This window comes from Lissotriton vulgaris, chromosome 7, assembly GCF_964263255.1.
Source record: "Lissotriton vulgaris chromosome 7, aLisVul1.2, whole genome shotgun sequence".
NCBI classification, from domain to species: Eukaryota; Metazoa; Chordata; class Amphibia; order Caudata; family Salamandridae; genus Lissotriton; species Lissotriton vulgaris.
In genome coordinates this window covers 1,264,269,937-1,264,286,917 of record NC_141695.1, presented here as the reverse complement: position 1 = coordinate 1,264,286,917, position 16,981 = coordinate 1,264,269,937, and the positions used below count along the sequence as shown (strand labels likewise).

General features: G+C 45.4%; 1 protein-coding gene across 1 annotated transcript in view; it reads left to right on the top strand.

Moving 5' to 3' along the window:
- The window catches only part of CDC23 (cell division cycle 23), a 66,848-nt gene that overhangs the window by 13,186 nt on the left and 36,681 nt on the right, over positions 1–16,981 (top strand). The window contains exon 2 of the mRNA XM_086931822.1: positions 11,610–11,682. Coding sequence (XP_086787948.1) covers positions 11,610–11,682 — 73 coding nt within the window. The remainder of the gene's footprint in view (positions 1–11,609; positions 11,683–16,981) is intronic.

The following is a 16,981-nucleotide window of genomic DNA, read 5'->3' as shown; positions in this document are numbered from 1 at the left end:
ATGAAAAGCTACAAGCTACTTTTAACAACTAGCCACAGCCCAAGGCCTGTGGCAAACAATGGGTTCGAAAATTTGAGACAATAATCTTGTCTCGGAGGTGCCCCTCGCGAGCCGGCGCCCGCTAATTCACTAAGAAACAAGTAGGGTCTGGCGTACAACACAGTAAGGCTGCGCCTATTAAGCAATAAACAAAACAGTTTGCCAGTACTGTGAACTGGATTATATGGATTACATTTGAAGAGCTATCAATCGCTCTCTCAAGCTGACCACTTTTTCAGTCGCTACAAATTCAAAGCACAAAGACTTTAAGGATAGATGTTTATTAAATTCAACTTATAAATTTAGATCTGTTTTTTAGATTATGTTTTTTTGTTATTTGTTTTTTCAAATCATCTTATTCAAAAGATCACACAATATATACAAAAATAAACAGTCAGTTGGGAGGAGAACCAAATTGAAAGGGCCGGGAAAGGGTCAATAACACATTATGGGCAACACTTAGACACTTGACATACAATTAGACACTAGACAACATATATAAGTAGTACATGAAAATTAGGGTTGGTAGAGGTTAATGGCGTTATTTACAACTATATATAACAAAGCAGCTGTGTTTTATTCTCCTAGATGTAAGTTGTTCATCGAAATGAATGAAGAACATTGATAATTTTCTTGTCACTCAATGAATGAGCAATTTAAATAGAGCTTAGACAAGGAATCAAATCATTTTAACGCCTACAATTGGCCTTAGTATTCACAAAACAGCCACTATAGTGGCGCCACCATTCATCTACCACCTTAATAGTTCATAGGTCAATAGTTCATAGGTCGACGCGTTTCGAATCCTATCTAATTGTGTAGGATTCTCTTCAGGACCAAACCAACTCAATCTGTGAAAAAATAAGTGAAAAAAACTCTGTCAGTGGAAACTAAAGAAAGACTCTCGGGTCACATTCTACATCCAACCACTCTCAATATGTTACCTGTCATCCTTTCAACCTTGTTTTAGGCGTGATGAGTTTACTGAAAAAGAATCGAAACAATATGTTTCAGAAATTGTGCACGTGAGTTGAACATTTTGAAAAACAACTCCGTGACGGTCGTATAGGTACTTACAGATTCCTAAGGTAAAGCCTCCCTTTTGAATACGTGTCCAATTGGTTAATTTTTTAGTTCCAATTGAGGGGGCGCATTCGCCTCGTGCAATCAATCTAAAATGAAAAAACAACGGATGTGGTTATTCCGTTGTGGTCAATGAACCGACCTGATAAGCGAGCCAGAGAGCACCAGTTTACCGTGCAACTCCGCTCGCGTTTACTTGCTAGATCGCGGGCTCTGTTTACCTGAGGCTGCGTGATTCTCCTCCAGTATGGGTCGCGGTCGGTTTGAAAAAACGCGATACCAAATGGGCGGAAAAGCCTCTATTTACTCGCATTCATTTCCGGTTTACGGGTCAGGGGCTCATGGGATTTGTAGTTTTCAGTCTGCCGGAGGGCCCTCCGGCTTCTTGTTGCAGTCATGTATGGGAAACGCACTTAAGGTGCCATGGTGTAGTGATGTCACATCTTTAGAAGCATGTACAGATCTTCATAGGCTGTACAATTCCGACATTTCATTTAACCCTTGTGTGGCTGTATTAAATTTCAAGATTAACATAGCCTCACGTTGTCGCAATTTGGCCTCTACGTCTCCGCCTCTGGGGTCAGGGTCAATTTTCGAAATAACAGTCCATTTTAGGTCTTGTTCACTGTGCAGTTGATCCATCCAATGTTGAACTAGTGGGGCAGTGACCACTTTCCTCTTTATCCTTGATTTATGTTGGGACAACCTTTGTCTTATTTCCTGATTTGTCTTCCCTATGTATAGCTTATCACAGGGACCGGAAATGAATGCGAGTAAATAGAGGCTTTTCCGCCCATTTGGTATCGCGTTTTTTCAAACCGACCGCGACCCATACTGGAGGAGAATCACGCAGCCTCAGGTAAACAGAGCCCGCGATCTAGCAAGTAAACGCGAGCGGAGTTGCACGGTAAACTGGTGCTCTCTGGCTCGCTTATCAGGTCGGTTCATTGACCACAACGGAATAACCACATCCGTTGTTTTTTCATTTTAGATTGATTGCACGAGGCGAATGCGCCCCCTCAATTGGAACTAAAAAATTAACCAATTGGACACGTATTCAAAAGGGAGGCTTTACCTTAGGAATCTGTAAGTACCTATACGACCGTCACGGAGTTGTTTTTCAAAATGTTCAACTCACGTGCACAATTTCTGAAACATATTGTTTCGATTCTTTTTCAGTAAACTCATCACGCCTAAAACAAGGTTGAAAGGATGACAGGTAACATATTGAGAGTGGTTGGATGTAGAATGTGACCCGAGAGTCTTTCTTTAGTTTCCACTGACAGAGTTTTTTTCACTTATTTTTTCACAGATTGAGTTGGTTTGGTCCTGAAGAGAATCCTACACAATTAGATAGGATTCGAAACGCGTCGACCTATGAACTATTGACCTATGAACTATTAAGGTGGTAGATGAATGGTGGCGCCACTATAGTGGCTGTTTTGTGAATACTAAGGCCAATTGTAGGCGTTAAAATGATTTGATTCCTTGTCTAAGCTCTATTTAAATTGCTCATTCATTGAGTGACAAGAAAATTATCAATGTTCTTCATTCATTTCGATGAACAACTTACATCTAGGAGAATAAAACACAGCTGCTTTGTTATATATAGTTGTAAATAACGCCATTAACCTCTACCAACCCTAATTTTCATGTACTACTTATATATGTTGTCTAGTGTCTAATTGTATGTCAAGTGTCTAAGTGTTGCCCATAATGTGTTATTGACCCTTTCCCGGCCCTTTCAATTTGGTTCTCCTCCCAACTGACTGTTTATTTTTGTATATATTGTGTGATCTTTTGAATAAGATGATTTGAAAAAACAAATAACAAAAAAACATAATCTAAAAAACAGATCTAAATTTATAAGTTGAATTTAATAAACATCTATCCTTAAAGTCTTTGTGCTTTGAATTTGTAGCGACTGAAAAAGTGGTCAGCTTGAGAGAGCGATTGATAGCTCTTCAAATGTAATCCATATAATCCAGTTCACAGTACTGGCAAACTGTTTTGTTTATTACCCTCTGGAGGGTCCTCTTCTTCTTCTGCCTGTGTTCCGTTCCCTGGGTCTGCGGGCCTGGCTCTTGAGAGGGATTCTCTGATGCGTGAAGGTTGTTCTGTTACTGTGGCTGGGGTCAGTCAGCAGTCCCGGAGGCCTTCTACGCTGTAGTCCTACGCGAAACATTGGGATGATTTTGCTTCTTGGTGTGTGGAGCGCGGGCTGTCAATGTCTTCTTTGGACCCAGCTCGCATTCTGGATTTTTTGAATGATGGTTCTTGTTGGGCTTGGCCATTTCGACTCTTCGGACTCAGTGGGCCGCCATTCGTGCTTTCCATGTCCTGCCTTTGGTGTCCATTTCGCCATTGGTGTCCCGTCTTTTTAAATCTCTTTCTTTCCTGCGCCCCCGTCCTATCATGTGTCCTACTCCTTGGGACCTTCCTTTGGTTTTGCGTTCCTTGCAGTTGGCTCCTTGAGCCGTTGGAGTCGGTGGACTTGAAGTTTTTGACGCTCAAGGTAGTGTTTCTTGTGGCTATTGCTTCTGCCAGGCGTATGGGTGAGTTTGGTGCTTTCCTTCGTTCTGCCCCATTTTTGTTGGTTTTTTCGGACCGTGTGGTCTTACGCCCTCATCCTACATTTATACCTACGGTGGATTCTTATTTTCACCGGTCTGCTGAAGTGGTTCTTCCGGTTCTTTTGTCCTGATCCTTCCTCGGCTGAGGAATCCCTTTTGCACCTCTTGGATGTTCGTCGTGCCTTATTGATTTATTTGTCACGCACGTCTTCCTTTTGTAAGGTGGACAACTTGTTTGTCAATTTTGGTTTGTCGCGTCAGGGCCTGAAGCCCTCCCTCTCCACGATCAGTCGTTGGATTAAGGAGGCCATTATGTTGGCATATGCTTCGGTTTCTGAGGTCCCCTCCCTTCCTGTTCAGGGCCGTTCCACCCGAACTGTTGCTGTGTCATGGGCTTCCTTCAAAGGGGTGTCCATGGTGGATGTTTGCAGGGCTGCTACTTGGTCGTCCCCTCATGCCTTCATGTCCCATTACCGCCTTCAGATTCCGGGTGAAGGTTCTGTTTCTTTTGCCTCTTCTGTTCTTTCTGCGGGGGTTCCTTGAGAGGTTGTCCTTGTGGTTTCTATGCCTCTGAATATTAATTTATGTTTTTCGCTGCACTGATGGTGTGGTCTGTTTTCCTTACATGAAGCTGATTGCTTTGGTATCGGCTCATATGTATATACTGTGGCGAGGAAGACAGACGAGGAGGTATAGTTTCCCTTCCCTCCCGGCCCTGGTGGTGGCTTCATGTCTGCGGCTTGGTTTTTCAGGTCGAGTTGATGTCTCTGTATCCCTTAATGGGATTGGCTGGAGCCACTGGGGGCCATCTTGGAGGAGGGAGAGGGAGACTAGAGCGCTGTTTTTTATGCTTGGAGTTCTGTGTGGAGCCGGAGGCTCATATGTATATACTGTGGCAAGGAAGACAAGGACTCGGAGTAATGAAGATTACCGGTAAGTAACCGGGGCAATAACAACTTCTGGAGAGCCCTCCTACAGAGTCCTTTATTTGATGGGAAGACATTTCTTCTTTTGATCTTTTGGCACATTAGAGTTCTGCTTCAAAACTTTTGTCAACCATTAGTGGTGTTATTTTAATTTTATTATCATTCTGCTTCTTTTACTATTTAAACGATTTCAGTTCCTGTAATGGCATTTATGTCATTTTCCTTGACACCTCGCCTGGTGAGGTTGTCAAGCATGCTAATAAAATGTTGCGCCTGCCATTTTTTTTTTTAATTTGAGAGGGCTGCATGCTACGCCCCTGATAAGGAGTTGGTCAGAATTTTCAGACCCCCTGCAAACCCCCATTTGCACAGGGACTGAAATTTCGAGTTGGGTGGTATTTGCAGCACGCTGTAATTACCGGGTGAATTAAATATCTCACCCTTTGTTACATTTCAGCAGGTAAAAGTCCAGTATTTACTTAACCATGTAGCGAATGGTGCATTAAACACCCCAAATCCGCATGCTATTCCACAGAAACTCATAATGGGTACTATTTATTGCACTTGATAAATAATGTACCCTCATGGTAGCGTCATTTATCCGGTGCGATAAAAAGCAACTGGATTCCGATTATACAGGTGCTCATCAAGAACTGCGGAAACACTCCCCTCAGGCTCCACGTCCCTACCCCCTTATCCGGTATGTATCCGGACCAGGCACAGTAATCCATCCATCTAGCAAGCCAGATTGTGTAGCAGTTCTCTTTTCTTACCTGACTCATGACCACTTCTGCAGAAGCATTCGCCTTCAGGCAGTGCCTGTCCTGGACCAAAGCCAAAAGGGCCCATTTTCGCTAAGTCATACAGTCACAATGTAAACCTGCCACCTGCACTGGCATATAACTTGTCACAGATCATTGCCAGTACACCATATGCACTACATCGGGTGTACGGGGTGAAAACACGCACTGCTACACATGCTCCTTTTTTCTTGATTGAGATTCTTGATAGTTGCCACTGTTTGGCCACACAGTTTGGGCGGATCCCTGTAGCACATCTGCTCCAATAATGTTTTGCAAGTTGAATTGACCCCCCCCCCTTCTTATTTTTTCGTAGCCCAGCAGTGTTTCCCTGCATTGACTGGCCCCTCCTGCTGATACCATGCACAGCGCACAGTAGGTCTCCCTCATCATGAACAACTGCGTTGTAGATGGAACCAATTCACAACCCAGACATGTCTCACACCAACATTATCACATGGAACATAAGGGGCATGGAAACTCCATTGCGTCGTTACTGGAACTACTCATATCGGAAGTGCAGATCCACTCATCCCTTCTGCAGAAAACTCGCCTGACTCTCCCATAATCTGATCAACTCCGTTGATGTGTTCAGATATTTGCTGCTGGCTCTTCGTCCTTCGCCAGTGGGATACTGATTTGGGTACGGACGGGCACCCCATTTGTGGCAGAGGAGGTGATGGCGGACGATATGTATTTATACAATGTCGCCTGAACAGGCTTCAACTCATACTAGGGACGGTATACACTCCAAGCTCAGACCAAGCGGCATTTCTCCGCAGCCTATCTGGCGTATTGGCCTATTGAAGTGAAATCCTAAGGCTGATAAGCGGTGACTTCAGCACTGTCCTTGACACCGCACTCATTTCCCCCGCTGTCACGCACTGCCTCAGTTTCAAACGCTTGTATCTTGGGTGACTTGTTGAGTCACTGGTGGATATGTGGCACACACACACTACCCCGACATTAGAGTGTACTTGCACTACTCAGCACCACATGGTCTACACATCCACATTGACCGAATAATGGGGTCGCAAGCACTCTTTGTGCAAATCATATATCTTGGCCTCACACACTCTGGCCATAATCCTCAGTTGTTACAACTTCAGTGGGTGGTAGCCCCCACAGGCCATACCCACATGGTGTCTCCAACCTTCCATTCTGTGAAGCACTCTGGTCCACATCGGCTGAATTCTTTGAATACACGAGGGCTCTACAATTAGCAAACTTACAGAATTGGAGGCCTTCAAGGTAACCATCAGGGAATGAAACCTGGGAATCAGCTGGAAATGCCGCAGGCACCTCGATGACGCCTTTAGAAAACTTGAATGAGAACTCCAACTGGAGACGCGAACAGTGACGAGGCCAGAGTGCGGAAGCTGGATGTAAAATGAGAGGAACGTGCTGCTCTCCTAGAGTGCCTTAGGTGTGTAAACTATGCAGTGGATCCCTCTCGCACTCATGCGGCCTCATCGCGCGGGGCGCCTACTGGCGTGGCTTATAGGTCAGGAGCAGGTTTGCCACCCCATTCAAGCCCTACGGTATTGAACTTGACTACTACAAATGCAACAAGAAATTCACACCAAATTAACTCAACACTAAAGTGCTTTGTACGCATCGACTATTACCTTTGATAACGAGCACTATGCAACCCTTTTCTCTCAGTTGCGACTCCCTGCCATCTCCCCAATGCAGCGCGGAGAACTAGAAGAACCAATTTCACATTTCGAAATGCATAAAGCCGTCGGAGCTCTAGAATCGCGAAGGACACCTGTGCCCGAATGCCCCCCTACGAGTTTTACAAGACATACGCACACACGTTTGTCCCGCAATTGCATGCATTCTACAACGCTGCACTCCAGGCAACCATACTCCCGACTTCAGTATGTGAATACTGCTTGTTTTGCAGCCGAAGCCGGACAGGGATCCTACTGATCTGGGCTCCTACTGCCCACTGGCCCTCTTAAAAGCTGATCCTAAAATCCTGGCTAAGGTGCTTGCTGACCCCCTGGCACCGTTGGTCCCATCTCTGGTCCACTCCAACTAGACAGCTTTTTCCATCTCGCAGCACATCATTGAACTTGAGGTGCTTCTTCAGGGTCTCTACCTACTCCCCTCAAAATGGCCACACTCTGGGTGTCTGGTTCTCGAGCTTGAGAAAGCCTTTGACTTCCTTGAGTGGGACTTTCTTTTTGCTGCCCTGACCAGATACGGCATCAATGGCAGATTTCTCCTCTTGTTCTACACATTGCCGACGACTGGGGTGAAAACTGGCCCCTACATCTCCGCCCCTATAGCGGTGTGTCGTAGAACCTGTCAGGGATGCTCGCTGTCCCCGCTGTTTCTCTCTTTGGCTGTTGAGCCACTAGTGGCTGCGGTCAAGGAGCAGGGTGTGGATTGAGGTTTCCCCTGGGAGACGGCACACACATTGTCTTGCTATAAGCAGACGATATCTTGGCATATCTTAGAGATGCGCAATCGATCCCATCTACTGTGGCCCAAATACTCGGCGACTTCGCAGACCTTTCTGGACTGCCGGTTAATTCGAGAAAATACATTTCTTTATCCTTTCATGCCCGGACCATGCTCCCGCTCTCAACGGTAGTCGCATCAAGTGGCGGCCTGACACCTTCCGTTATCTAGGTATCAGAATCTATCACAAGCAAGCAGACCTACTGGACAGTAACCTGGGGAAGGCGATCGCTGCTCTCCGGTCCCAGATGTCTTTCTTGCTTCCATTATCTGCCTCTGTACATCTCAACCTACCCTTTTTGGCAGTGAGAGAATTCATGTGGAATAATCCCGATGTCGCATAGTCCTTACTAAACTTTGCCTGTCAACTGATGGGCGCTGATTGGTGATGCCTAATGTGGAGCAATACTATCTTGCGTCACAGCTGCAATGGGCAGCGAAGTGGTTGGCAGGACTCCAGCTACAAGACACTGCCGCTCTCTCCCTGTCAACTGCATCCATACTCCTGCTATTACACCCCTGCCCCAAATGCAGACAACGTGAGCCTCTACTCTTGAGGGTCGCATTCCAATGATAGGTCAGAGGTATATATAGAGCACATTCAACGCTTCCATATGCACCAGCACTGCCCCAGCAGGGCACGCCGTGGGTTGACTCCGTGACTGACGGCCTGGCTAGGGGCGGGAATTCACACACTGGGTGATTTATACCAATATAATACCCTACTGCCTTATGAAATACTAACAAAAACCAGTGGCCTTCCCCAGTCAATTTCTACTGTAGAACTCCGTTTGCCGCCCTGGGTACCAAATAAAGGGACATGGCTGCGGAACACACAACGCATTTAGCCATCCAGTGTTTACGTGTCATGGAGATGGGAAGGCATCTCACCAAATGGTTCGCTGCTTCACTATGCCAGCACACAGGTGACATGAACACCATTTAGGCAACACTGGGAGGCAGACAGTCATCGCCCCTTCACCGACAAGGAATGGGCTGAGGTACTGTGTAGTCCCACATACATTCCCTGTAATGCCCGCTTTCGCCTCATCCAGAATTACATAATACAAAAAGCATACCTCACCCCAGCCAAAATAAACAGATTATTTCACTGCATGAACGCCTTCTGCCCCAGATGTCGTGCCTCGGATGCCGACCTCCTTCACATGCTAAGGGCCTGCCCAACCCCACATGCCTACTGGCGCTCAGTTGGCGCTGCCATAACTGGCTGCAGCCTAATGCACACCTGGGAGGAGTGTCTATTACACCTCTACCCCAGAGGCAAACAGCAGAAAGTCAACTCTTGCTTTCTTGACCTAGGCATCTAAGTGGCCAAACCCCTGTTCACAAAAACATGGCCAAACCCCTGCTCACAAAAACATGGAAGTCATCAGACCCATTTCCCCCCTAAAAAAATAGGATAGACCACGGGCAAACAAGCATTAGTTTAGCACAATTAGCATAGGACTACAATTACAACCAGTTTCATATCACTGTTGTATTATAGTAGCATTTATATTGTGGGCCTAACGAGGCGCCAAAGTGCATCAGTGGACAGGTGCTTGTTACACTCCATATGGATGCTTGGCTGGAAGGATATTGCTTGTGGAGTGTATGTGAAGTGTTTTGATGTTGTGTGTGATGAACAGAGCGGTGCTCTTATCTTAGCATGTGTTGCAGTGCTCCAACATATAGGGGAGAAAAGAGGAATATGGGTTACAATGCTTGAGTTTTAGGTCACTGTCTTGTTGGAAGGGCATGTTGTGTGAGTGTGGCCTGTGGATAATTATATGCAAATTATTACTGTTCCTGGAACTGATTCCTATGTATCTTGGATAAGCAACCCGCATCATAGATTTTATTTGACACGGCTAAGACTAAGTCTCATTCATTTAGGTGCCTTCCCTTTTGGCTGGCTCCTGGGTTGACGTGAGCATGAAGTGTCCATGTGACGCCAGTTCCACTCAGTCCACTGCACACTTTATGCTGCTTTGCACATTGTACGGCTCGATAAGAGCTCAATCTTTGCACCCAGTTCTTTTGCACAGTCACTTTACCTCCTGCAGAGGGATTAAGATCTTTACACCCCAGAAATCAGCCATGCAACACTTAGTTATATTGAAGCTGCTATGAAAATAAGGAAATTTTATGCAATTTAAGCATTATTGTGATTTTAGATTTTTAGAACCAATTGTTTTTGCAAATGAAAATGTAAATCCGTATTTGTAAAGTGCGAACTACTCACCCTTACGGGTCTCAAAGCGCTGGAGGCCATCGTAGAAATTAAGTGAGCTATTGCCCAGAGTCACATGGTGCTGAGCTGAGCTGCCGCCGGAGCCGGGGATCGAACCGTGAACCCTGTGCTCCAAAGGCAGCTGCCCTGGCCGCTGCACCACACCTCTCCAAATGACTTTACCTGTTGTTTCTTTTAAAACTGATTATAAATGTGGACATTTTTCTTATGTGCTTTTATGATACACGGTCGAATAAAGATTTTGTTGGACTTGACAGAGCAGTGCATCACGTATATCTCCAAGTAACATAGCCTGACCCAATCGTACACCTGTGGCCATTCTGCCCCAGCCTCTGGATGGCCATAGGGTATACTTGGTAACAGGTTAATGAGGCCGCTTCATATTGCGCCTCTCCCTATGTGTGGCCATCCGATGACCTAGATTTATAGAGGGTATCATCACTGCCAACATGTTTCCATGATGACCGTTGCAGCGCCACTGAGGTCAATCAGGTGACCTCATATCCTATTCCTATCCGTTCACCCTAGCTGCTAGCATCTGATTAAACAGGGTGTCCAGAGTCATCTACGGCTTGTACCTCGGAGTTCCCCGTCTGAGACAATGCATCGGAATCCCCATCCAACTGCCTGGATGTCTGCAGTTTCTTCAGCAGTATTTCTCATGTCTCCAGATCTTGGTCAGCATTTTCATCCGTGCAGATCAAGCGTAAACTTCGCCCCTCTGCTACTCCCCATTCGTGCTTGTCCGCTCTCCATTTCTTCATATTTCTTAAGGTTCTGGCGAAATTGAAGTATTTGGACTTAGCCCTAGAACACCAGATCCTGGTTGGAACATTCATCTGTGTGACTTCTTTGCACAAACCACAGCTTTTTGAAAATATAGCAGCGAGGATAATATGTGAACTACATAGACCTGCACATGTCTCCTGCCTTAATGAAGCTTCACTAGCTCCCCGTTAAACAGAAAAATTCCTCATTTCACAGTTTTTGCTGCACTATACATTTCTTTAGCAGTCAACTTTTTCAAAGGCTTGCATACACTTTGGCCATGTGACCATGAAGGTGAGTATTATGAAGTATTTTGGTAATACTAATTTCTTTTAAAGCTAGTGGGATTTATCTTTAAGGTATCCGCACTTCGTTTCACATTTGAAGCTGCGCCTGAGCTCTGCGTGAGTGAGTAAAAATAACTTTACTGTTGGAAACCACAAAGGTTGAGTACGTACAGAGTTCAGTGTACTAGGCCTTAGTGGGATGTTCGTTGTATACAGTGTGGTAATGGACCCAACTTCGCTGTGCAAGAACGAGGTGATGACTGTAATGCTAGGACAACGAGGACTGGGCAGGATTATCTACAACTTAATGATATTACTTTTAGTTTGTGTGTGTTGTACAGCATGAATAAGACCTGACTGCATGCAGTCTTTAGACTTAATGAATGTTCCTCCTGTTGTCTTTTCAGGGCAGCTGAATTAGCATTTGCTCTGGAACCGCTTCCTGAAGCTGAGTTACCCCCTCGTCCTGAGTTCACAGAGGTAAAGAAGAAATTAAATTGGTCCAAGGTTGCCGAAAATCAGAAACCAGTAAGAAATTTAGAGGTTAGGGATGAGGACATGTACTGTGGAGCAAAAGTGAATGAATACTGGAGGGATCTTTCAATTACTTTTGTTTTTCAAAAGTGTGAAACCTTACTTTCATCTGTTCGCACAACTTCATTTCCTGCCGCCTTCTAAACCTATTCCATTTCGCTTCCTTATCATTTGGCAGCTGACCCTGTCCCTTAAACAGACCCTCCAGGATTTCGCGATTTGCAAAATAATCGCGAAATCGGCACTTTTGTAAAAAGGCAGCGCTTTTTACAAAAGTGGCCGCGAAATCAGGTGTTGCAAGCTCCTCGGGGGTCTGATTAGTCTTAATCGGCGTCAATTGTTAACACCTCTCAGACAGAGAGCCTCCAGGTCACATCAGAGACAGAGCGCTGTGAAAGGAAGACCCGCCGGAGTCACCGGGAGCAGGAAGGATTTACATGTTGTTATGTTTTACTGTTCTTAAATGGCACGTGGCATTGTGGCACAGTATGGGCCCCTCCTGTCCTTTTAAAAGTCTAGTTGGATGCTGCTTTCATTATATTCCGTGAAGATAAAGTGGCGTTTTTCTAGGAAGGGTTTTTTTTTTGCTTCTTGCCTTGTGTCTGTTTTCATTGTGGCAGTGTTTACAGAAATCATCTGTGTTTAGCAGCGCAGTGATTTAAAGCACCGAAGCTTGGTGTGTGCACTGAGATGAAGATACTCCCTTCCTTTTGACAGAGGGCGTGTTGTTGCCCAGTGGAGTGCTTCTGCCTCTGTTACGATCTTGAAAGTTTATGGCCCCAACATTTCAAGTAAGCAAAGTATGGACCTTAATTATGTTTAGTTAAGTATTATTAGGGATTGTTCATTTTTCACTTTTCTGCAGGTGTACTTTCAATTGTGGTTGCGTTTTGGACATTTGACTCTTTCGGTACGGAATTATTTGAAGGACTGGCGAGTTTTCATAGCAATTATCTCTCGCAGAATAATATATGATTTTGTTGACCCGTTGACCTCCTTTACAACTTTTATATAATTTTAATCAGTTTTCCTTCGTGTTTCCTTTCATACAGTGTCTATCTCCATTGCCTTAAATCAGTCTGCTCTCATACTTTCTACATGTTAACCGGCTTTTTTCCGGCACAGTTATTACGAATAATAGGCATCTGGGATATTTCTACATATGTCAGACATTATAGACGATTTAACCCCACCGAAGTGCCGTATGTCATTATAGTTCCCTTCAAGAGTGACGATCTTGTTGGTGAGTCTTTTTTTCAGCTTTGAATAACTGTATTTAGTCTGCCCTCTCATATTTTGTCCTGTTTATGTTCACAGGCTTTCTGCCGGTGTCCCGCAATCCATTACAGTGGGCATTTGGAACATTACCACACATCTCTATGAAGTGACTTATATCCACTAGGTAACTTATTAGCCAGCAGCTCGCTTATGCAGTGCCACTCTTAGTGTTTCTGAACACACAAGTGCACTTGGCGCAACATGGGCGTGGTCCCTTTACTGCTGATTGTCTCTTTTAATCGTAATCTGTATTATGGTTGGGCTACTCCTCCTTATCAGTGTATAAGAGCTTTATTTAACTCCATTTGTTTCCATCTCCACAAGGCCCTCCTACTATCACTAGGATTGCCACTAGTGTTCACTCCCTATCATACTTGGTGATCCCAGCTTAGATAGAGTCTTTCACTATTTTACGGTGCATTGAACTCGCTGCAGTTGCCGATCAGGAGCTGAGGAGCACTGAGATAGGATAAAGGTGCCAATGAGGTGCAGCGCTGTGCTGTGATGCATGGCTATGCGTCAATCTGCCTCGGTTCTGGTGAAACCCTCAGATCAGCCGGGAGAAGTATACTCTGACTCCAGTCAAGGGTCCAGGACCTTGACAACACCTCTTTGGGGGGAGGGAGAGGGGGGGGGGCAGGACTCAGTCCCACAGACGCAGCAAGATGACCAGCAACCCTCTGCTATTGATTGTGCTTGGCTAAACCTATGCTCAAAAATATACCAAAAAGGAGAATATGGCAAGCAAACCCTCTCAGACACTTTAAACATGCCTATTTCAAAGTGGAATACTCTGCTAAAACAGCGCCATAGATTTATGGCTGAAAAGGTATGGATAGGAGTGAAATAAAGTGCCGCAATAATGCCGCTAAATTTCCATTTTTGTGCCGCTAAATTTCTATTTTTGTGCCGCTAAATTTGCAAATCTATGCCGCAATATCCTGGGGGCTCTGCTTAAAGCACAGTCAGTCAATCCTTTGCTGTTTTTTCTAGTAGCAGCAGTTTTCCTTTGTGGGTTGGGATTTCGCATCCTCCCATTCCAAATATTGGGCTATGTGTCTTACCTTTCTCAGTGCAATTGTCCACTAGATAAAATTGCTTCTGATGACATAGGGCCATTTCCAAATTCTGACTTTTTTGTGAGCCTCTTTGGCCTTCTGAGAGGATTTTAAGTGGTGTCAACCTTGCCCAGGTAAACTTACTTTTTTATTTTTTTATGGATTTTGAAAATATTGTATTCATTTTAGTTTTGATGTAAACAACTAACAGTAATAGCAGTGAAACAAACAAACAGGACGCAGGTATTTGTTACTCCATAGAGGCTGGTACATCAGAGAGATGTAGAGTATACACTGTAGAATGAAGAAATTACATTAGGCCTCCCAGTGGTTCTCAAGGAGCTTTGTGGCCCTCCATATCCATCCTTTCTTCTGCCCCGCCATCTGTTGCTTTGTGTGTGAATGTGCCTCTCTATGTCCACATTCCAAAGCTCCAAATGGCACTTCTTTCTTCACCTCCCATTAACTGTCTCTGTGTCTATAGAATTTGGATCTTACTAGAGCACTTATTGGCGCCTACTGCATCCAGGATTTACATTCTAGATATCAACCATGTATCAGTCTCTCTACATATTTCTGTAACGGTGAACATTATCTTGCATTAAATCTTCTACCCACTTACACTTAAGCAGGTTTCCTGCCATGGTGCTGAGAAGGGTAGAACATACCTCTACAAGCTAAAGAGTTAAGCCAAGAACTGGGACTAAAGTCAGGTTTTCAGGCCGTAAGTTCTACAAGGTTAGGAGCCAGGATAGAAAAATAGTGCTCTCTTAGTTTCTGGCACTGACTGCAAGGATAACAAACAGATCCGAATTTCCCTAGAATAAGGGTCAAGCTCTGCAATAAGTGTAGGAAGTTGGCTTTTTATGTAGCGTAATAAAAAGAGGTACACTGTGCAGAGAGTCCAGGTAAACCTCAAAGGAATTACAGAGGCACAAATGACACCCCAAGTTGTCTTTTTTTGTGGTAGTGTGGGCGAGCAATTGAGCGTATCAGAGGGTAGTGCTAAGCATCTATAGCACACACAAAAGCAGTAAGTGAGACACACAGTCAATAGAGAAATCCAACACCAATTTATAAAAATAACACATACCTTTTATATGAATTTAAATACCTAGATCATCAGAATCAAGTAAGTACTTTTCAAATTATGAATTATTACAATACGGAAAGAGGCAGGGACTGGGGGGGGGGGGGCAGCCCGGGGGAACCCACAGAGGGACTCAGCCCTTGAGATCTTCGGGCACATAGGGACACGGGCGGTCCACTTCTTCTCGGGCTGTAGGGCTCGGTGCAGTGGTGTCTTTTGGCATCTGATTTGATACTGGAGTCACTCGTGGTTGGAGAGGCCCTGCAGAAAGGCTGCAAGTGGCGACTGGCAGTCCAGTCTGGCGAGACCCAAGGATGGACTTGGCTCTTGTGGGTCTCAGTACCCTGTGGGCACAGTCACCTCCTTCAGACTTAGGCTCTGGAAGTCGTCTGCAGGAGTGCTTTGAGGTGTCGGGTGGCAGCGGCCCAGGACTCACTCTTTGTCTTTGGTTTCTGGAGAAAGGGGAAAACAGGACCATTGGGCCATTCTCGCTGTGGGTCTCACTGTCCCTCGATGTGCAGGTCGGTTTTCCTTGGCGTTGGTATCCGGTCTGGTCATGACAAGCCTTGGCATCTGCAAAGGGCCCAGTACTCCAGGTATTGGCATTGTGCAGCTCTGGTCGGTCCTGGCTTCCCCACACTTGGAGGGAGGATGGATCTGACCTGTCGGAGCACGGCTACCTCTTGCTGGGGGGCTGCTGCGTTGTTGGTCCCAGATAGCGGCAGGCGGGTTTACCGGATGTTTCTTCTTTGTTTCCTGAACTGCAGAGGAGTAGCTCCTCTACTCAAAGGGTGCTTCTTTGGCAATTAGCCAAGAACTGGCAGCCCTCTGGTTTTCTTGGAGTATGCACAGCGGCAGGGCAAGTTGGTTGCTCCACTAGGGTCTGGTGCAGCAGGGTGGGGGGAGGGGTTGTCATCCCCTCAACTCAGAAGGAAGCCAGATTCACATAACAAAGGCGGTGGGCTCTTTGAAGCTCCCTGCCTTTGAATGCTAATTTACGTGCCATCCTGCTGGGAGGAGGGTGGGGGTAATACTCCCACTGCTGGAGCAGGATCTGCCCCTGACCACCTGGGCGCGTGGGTTCTCCCCGCTGGGGTCCAGAAACTTGTCTGTGGTGGCAAACTGGTCAGAACCAGTCAACCAGCACACAAGTAGTTGGTAGGTTTTCAGGGGGCACCTCTGGGTACATGTATTATTAAATCCATCACTGGAATCAGTCTGGGTTTATTTTATTTTTTAACTTTATTTTCATATTGAGATTTTCGTATTGCATACATGTATCCTATAGTGCTCATCAAGATATAATCCAGATCTCAGAATATTATAACAAAATGTCTGCGTAAATGACCTCAAACACAATACAGAGCTCATCGTCAATCTGAGAGGCTATTATCCCGGCCACTCGCTGTGCTATTCATAATGTCCATGAGTATCAGTCCTGACCAGTTATACATTTTCTATATATTCTTTAAAGCATTTACAGTTCAGTGAGATAGACAATGTGCCTCATACCCCACTCTTAAACCAACCCCCTCTTGTTTGGTGAATATGTTACTCCAATGTTATCGGGTGCTAGCAGGCAATTTATCCCACCTCCCCCGCAAAAGAGGGCCCAAAGGGCCATGGCCCATTCAGTATCATTAAGTCATCTCCAATGAATATGTCTGTAGATAAGTCCTTAATGGTTGCCAGATGTCTTTTGGCTTAGCGGCTGGCGGTTGCAGTGTGGCATATGTGTCACTATTGGTATCGCAATATATCAGTTCTCGGGCGCTACCCTAATGCAATGAGAACTGACACTTCGCCACCAGTAGGGCTA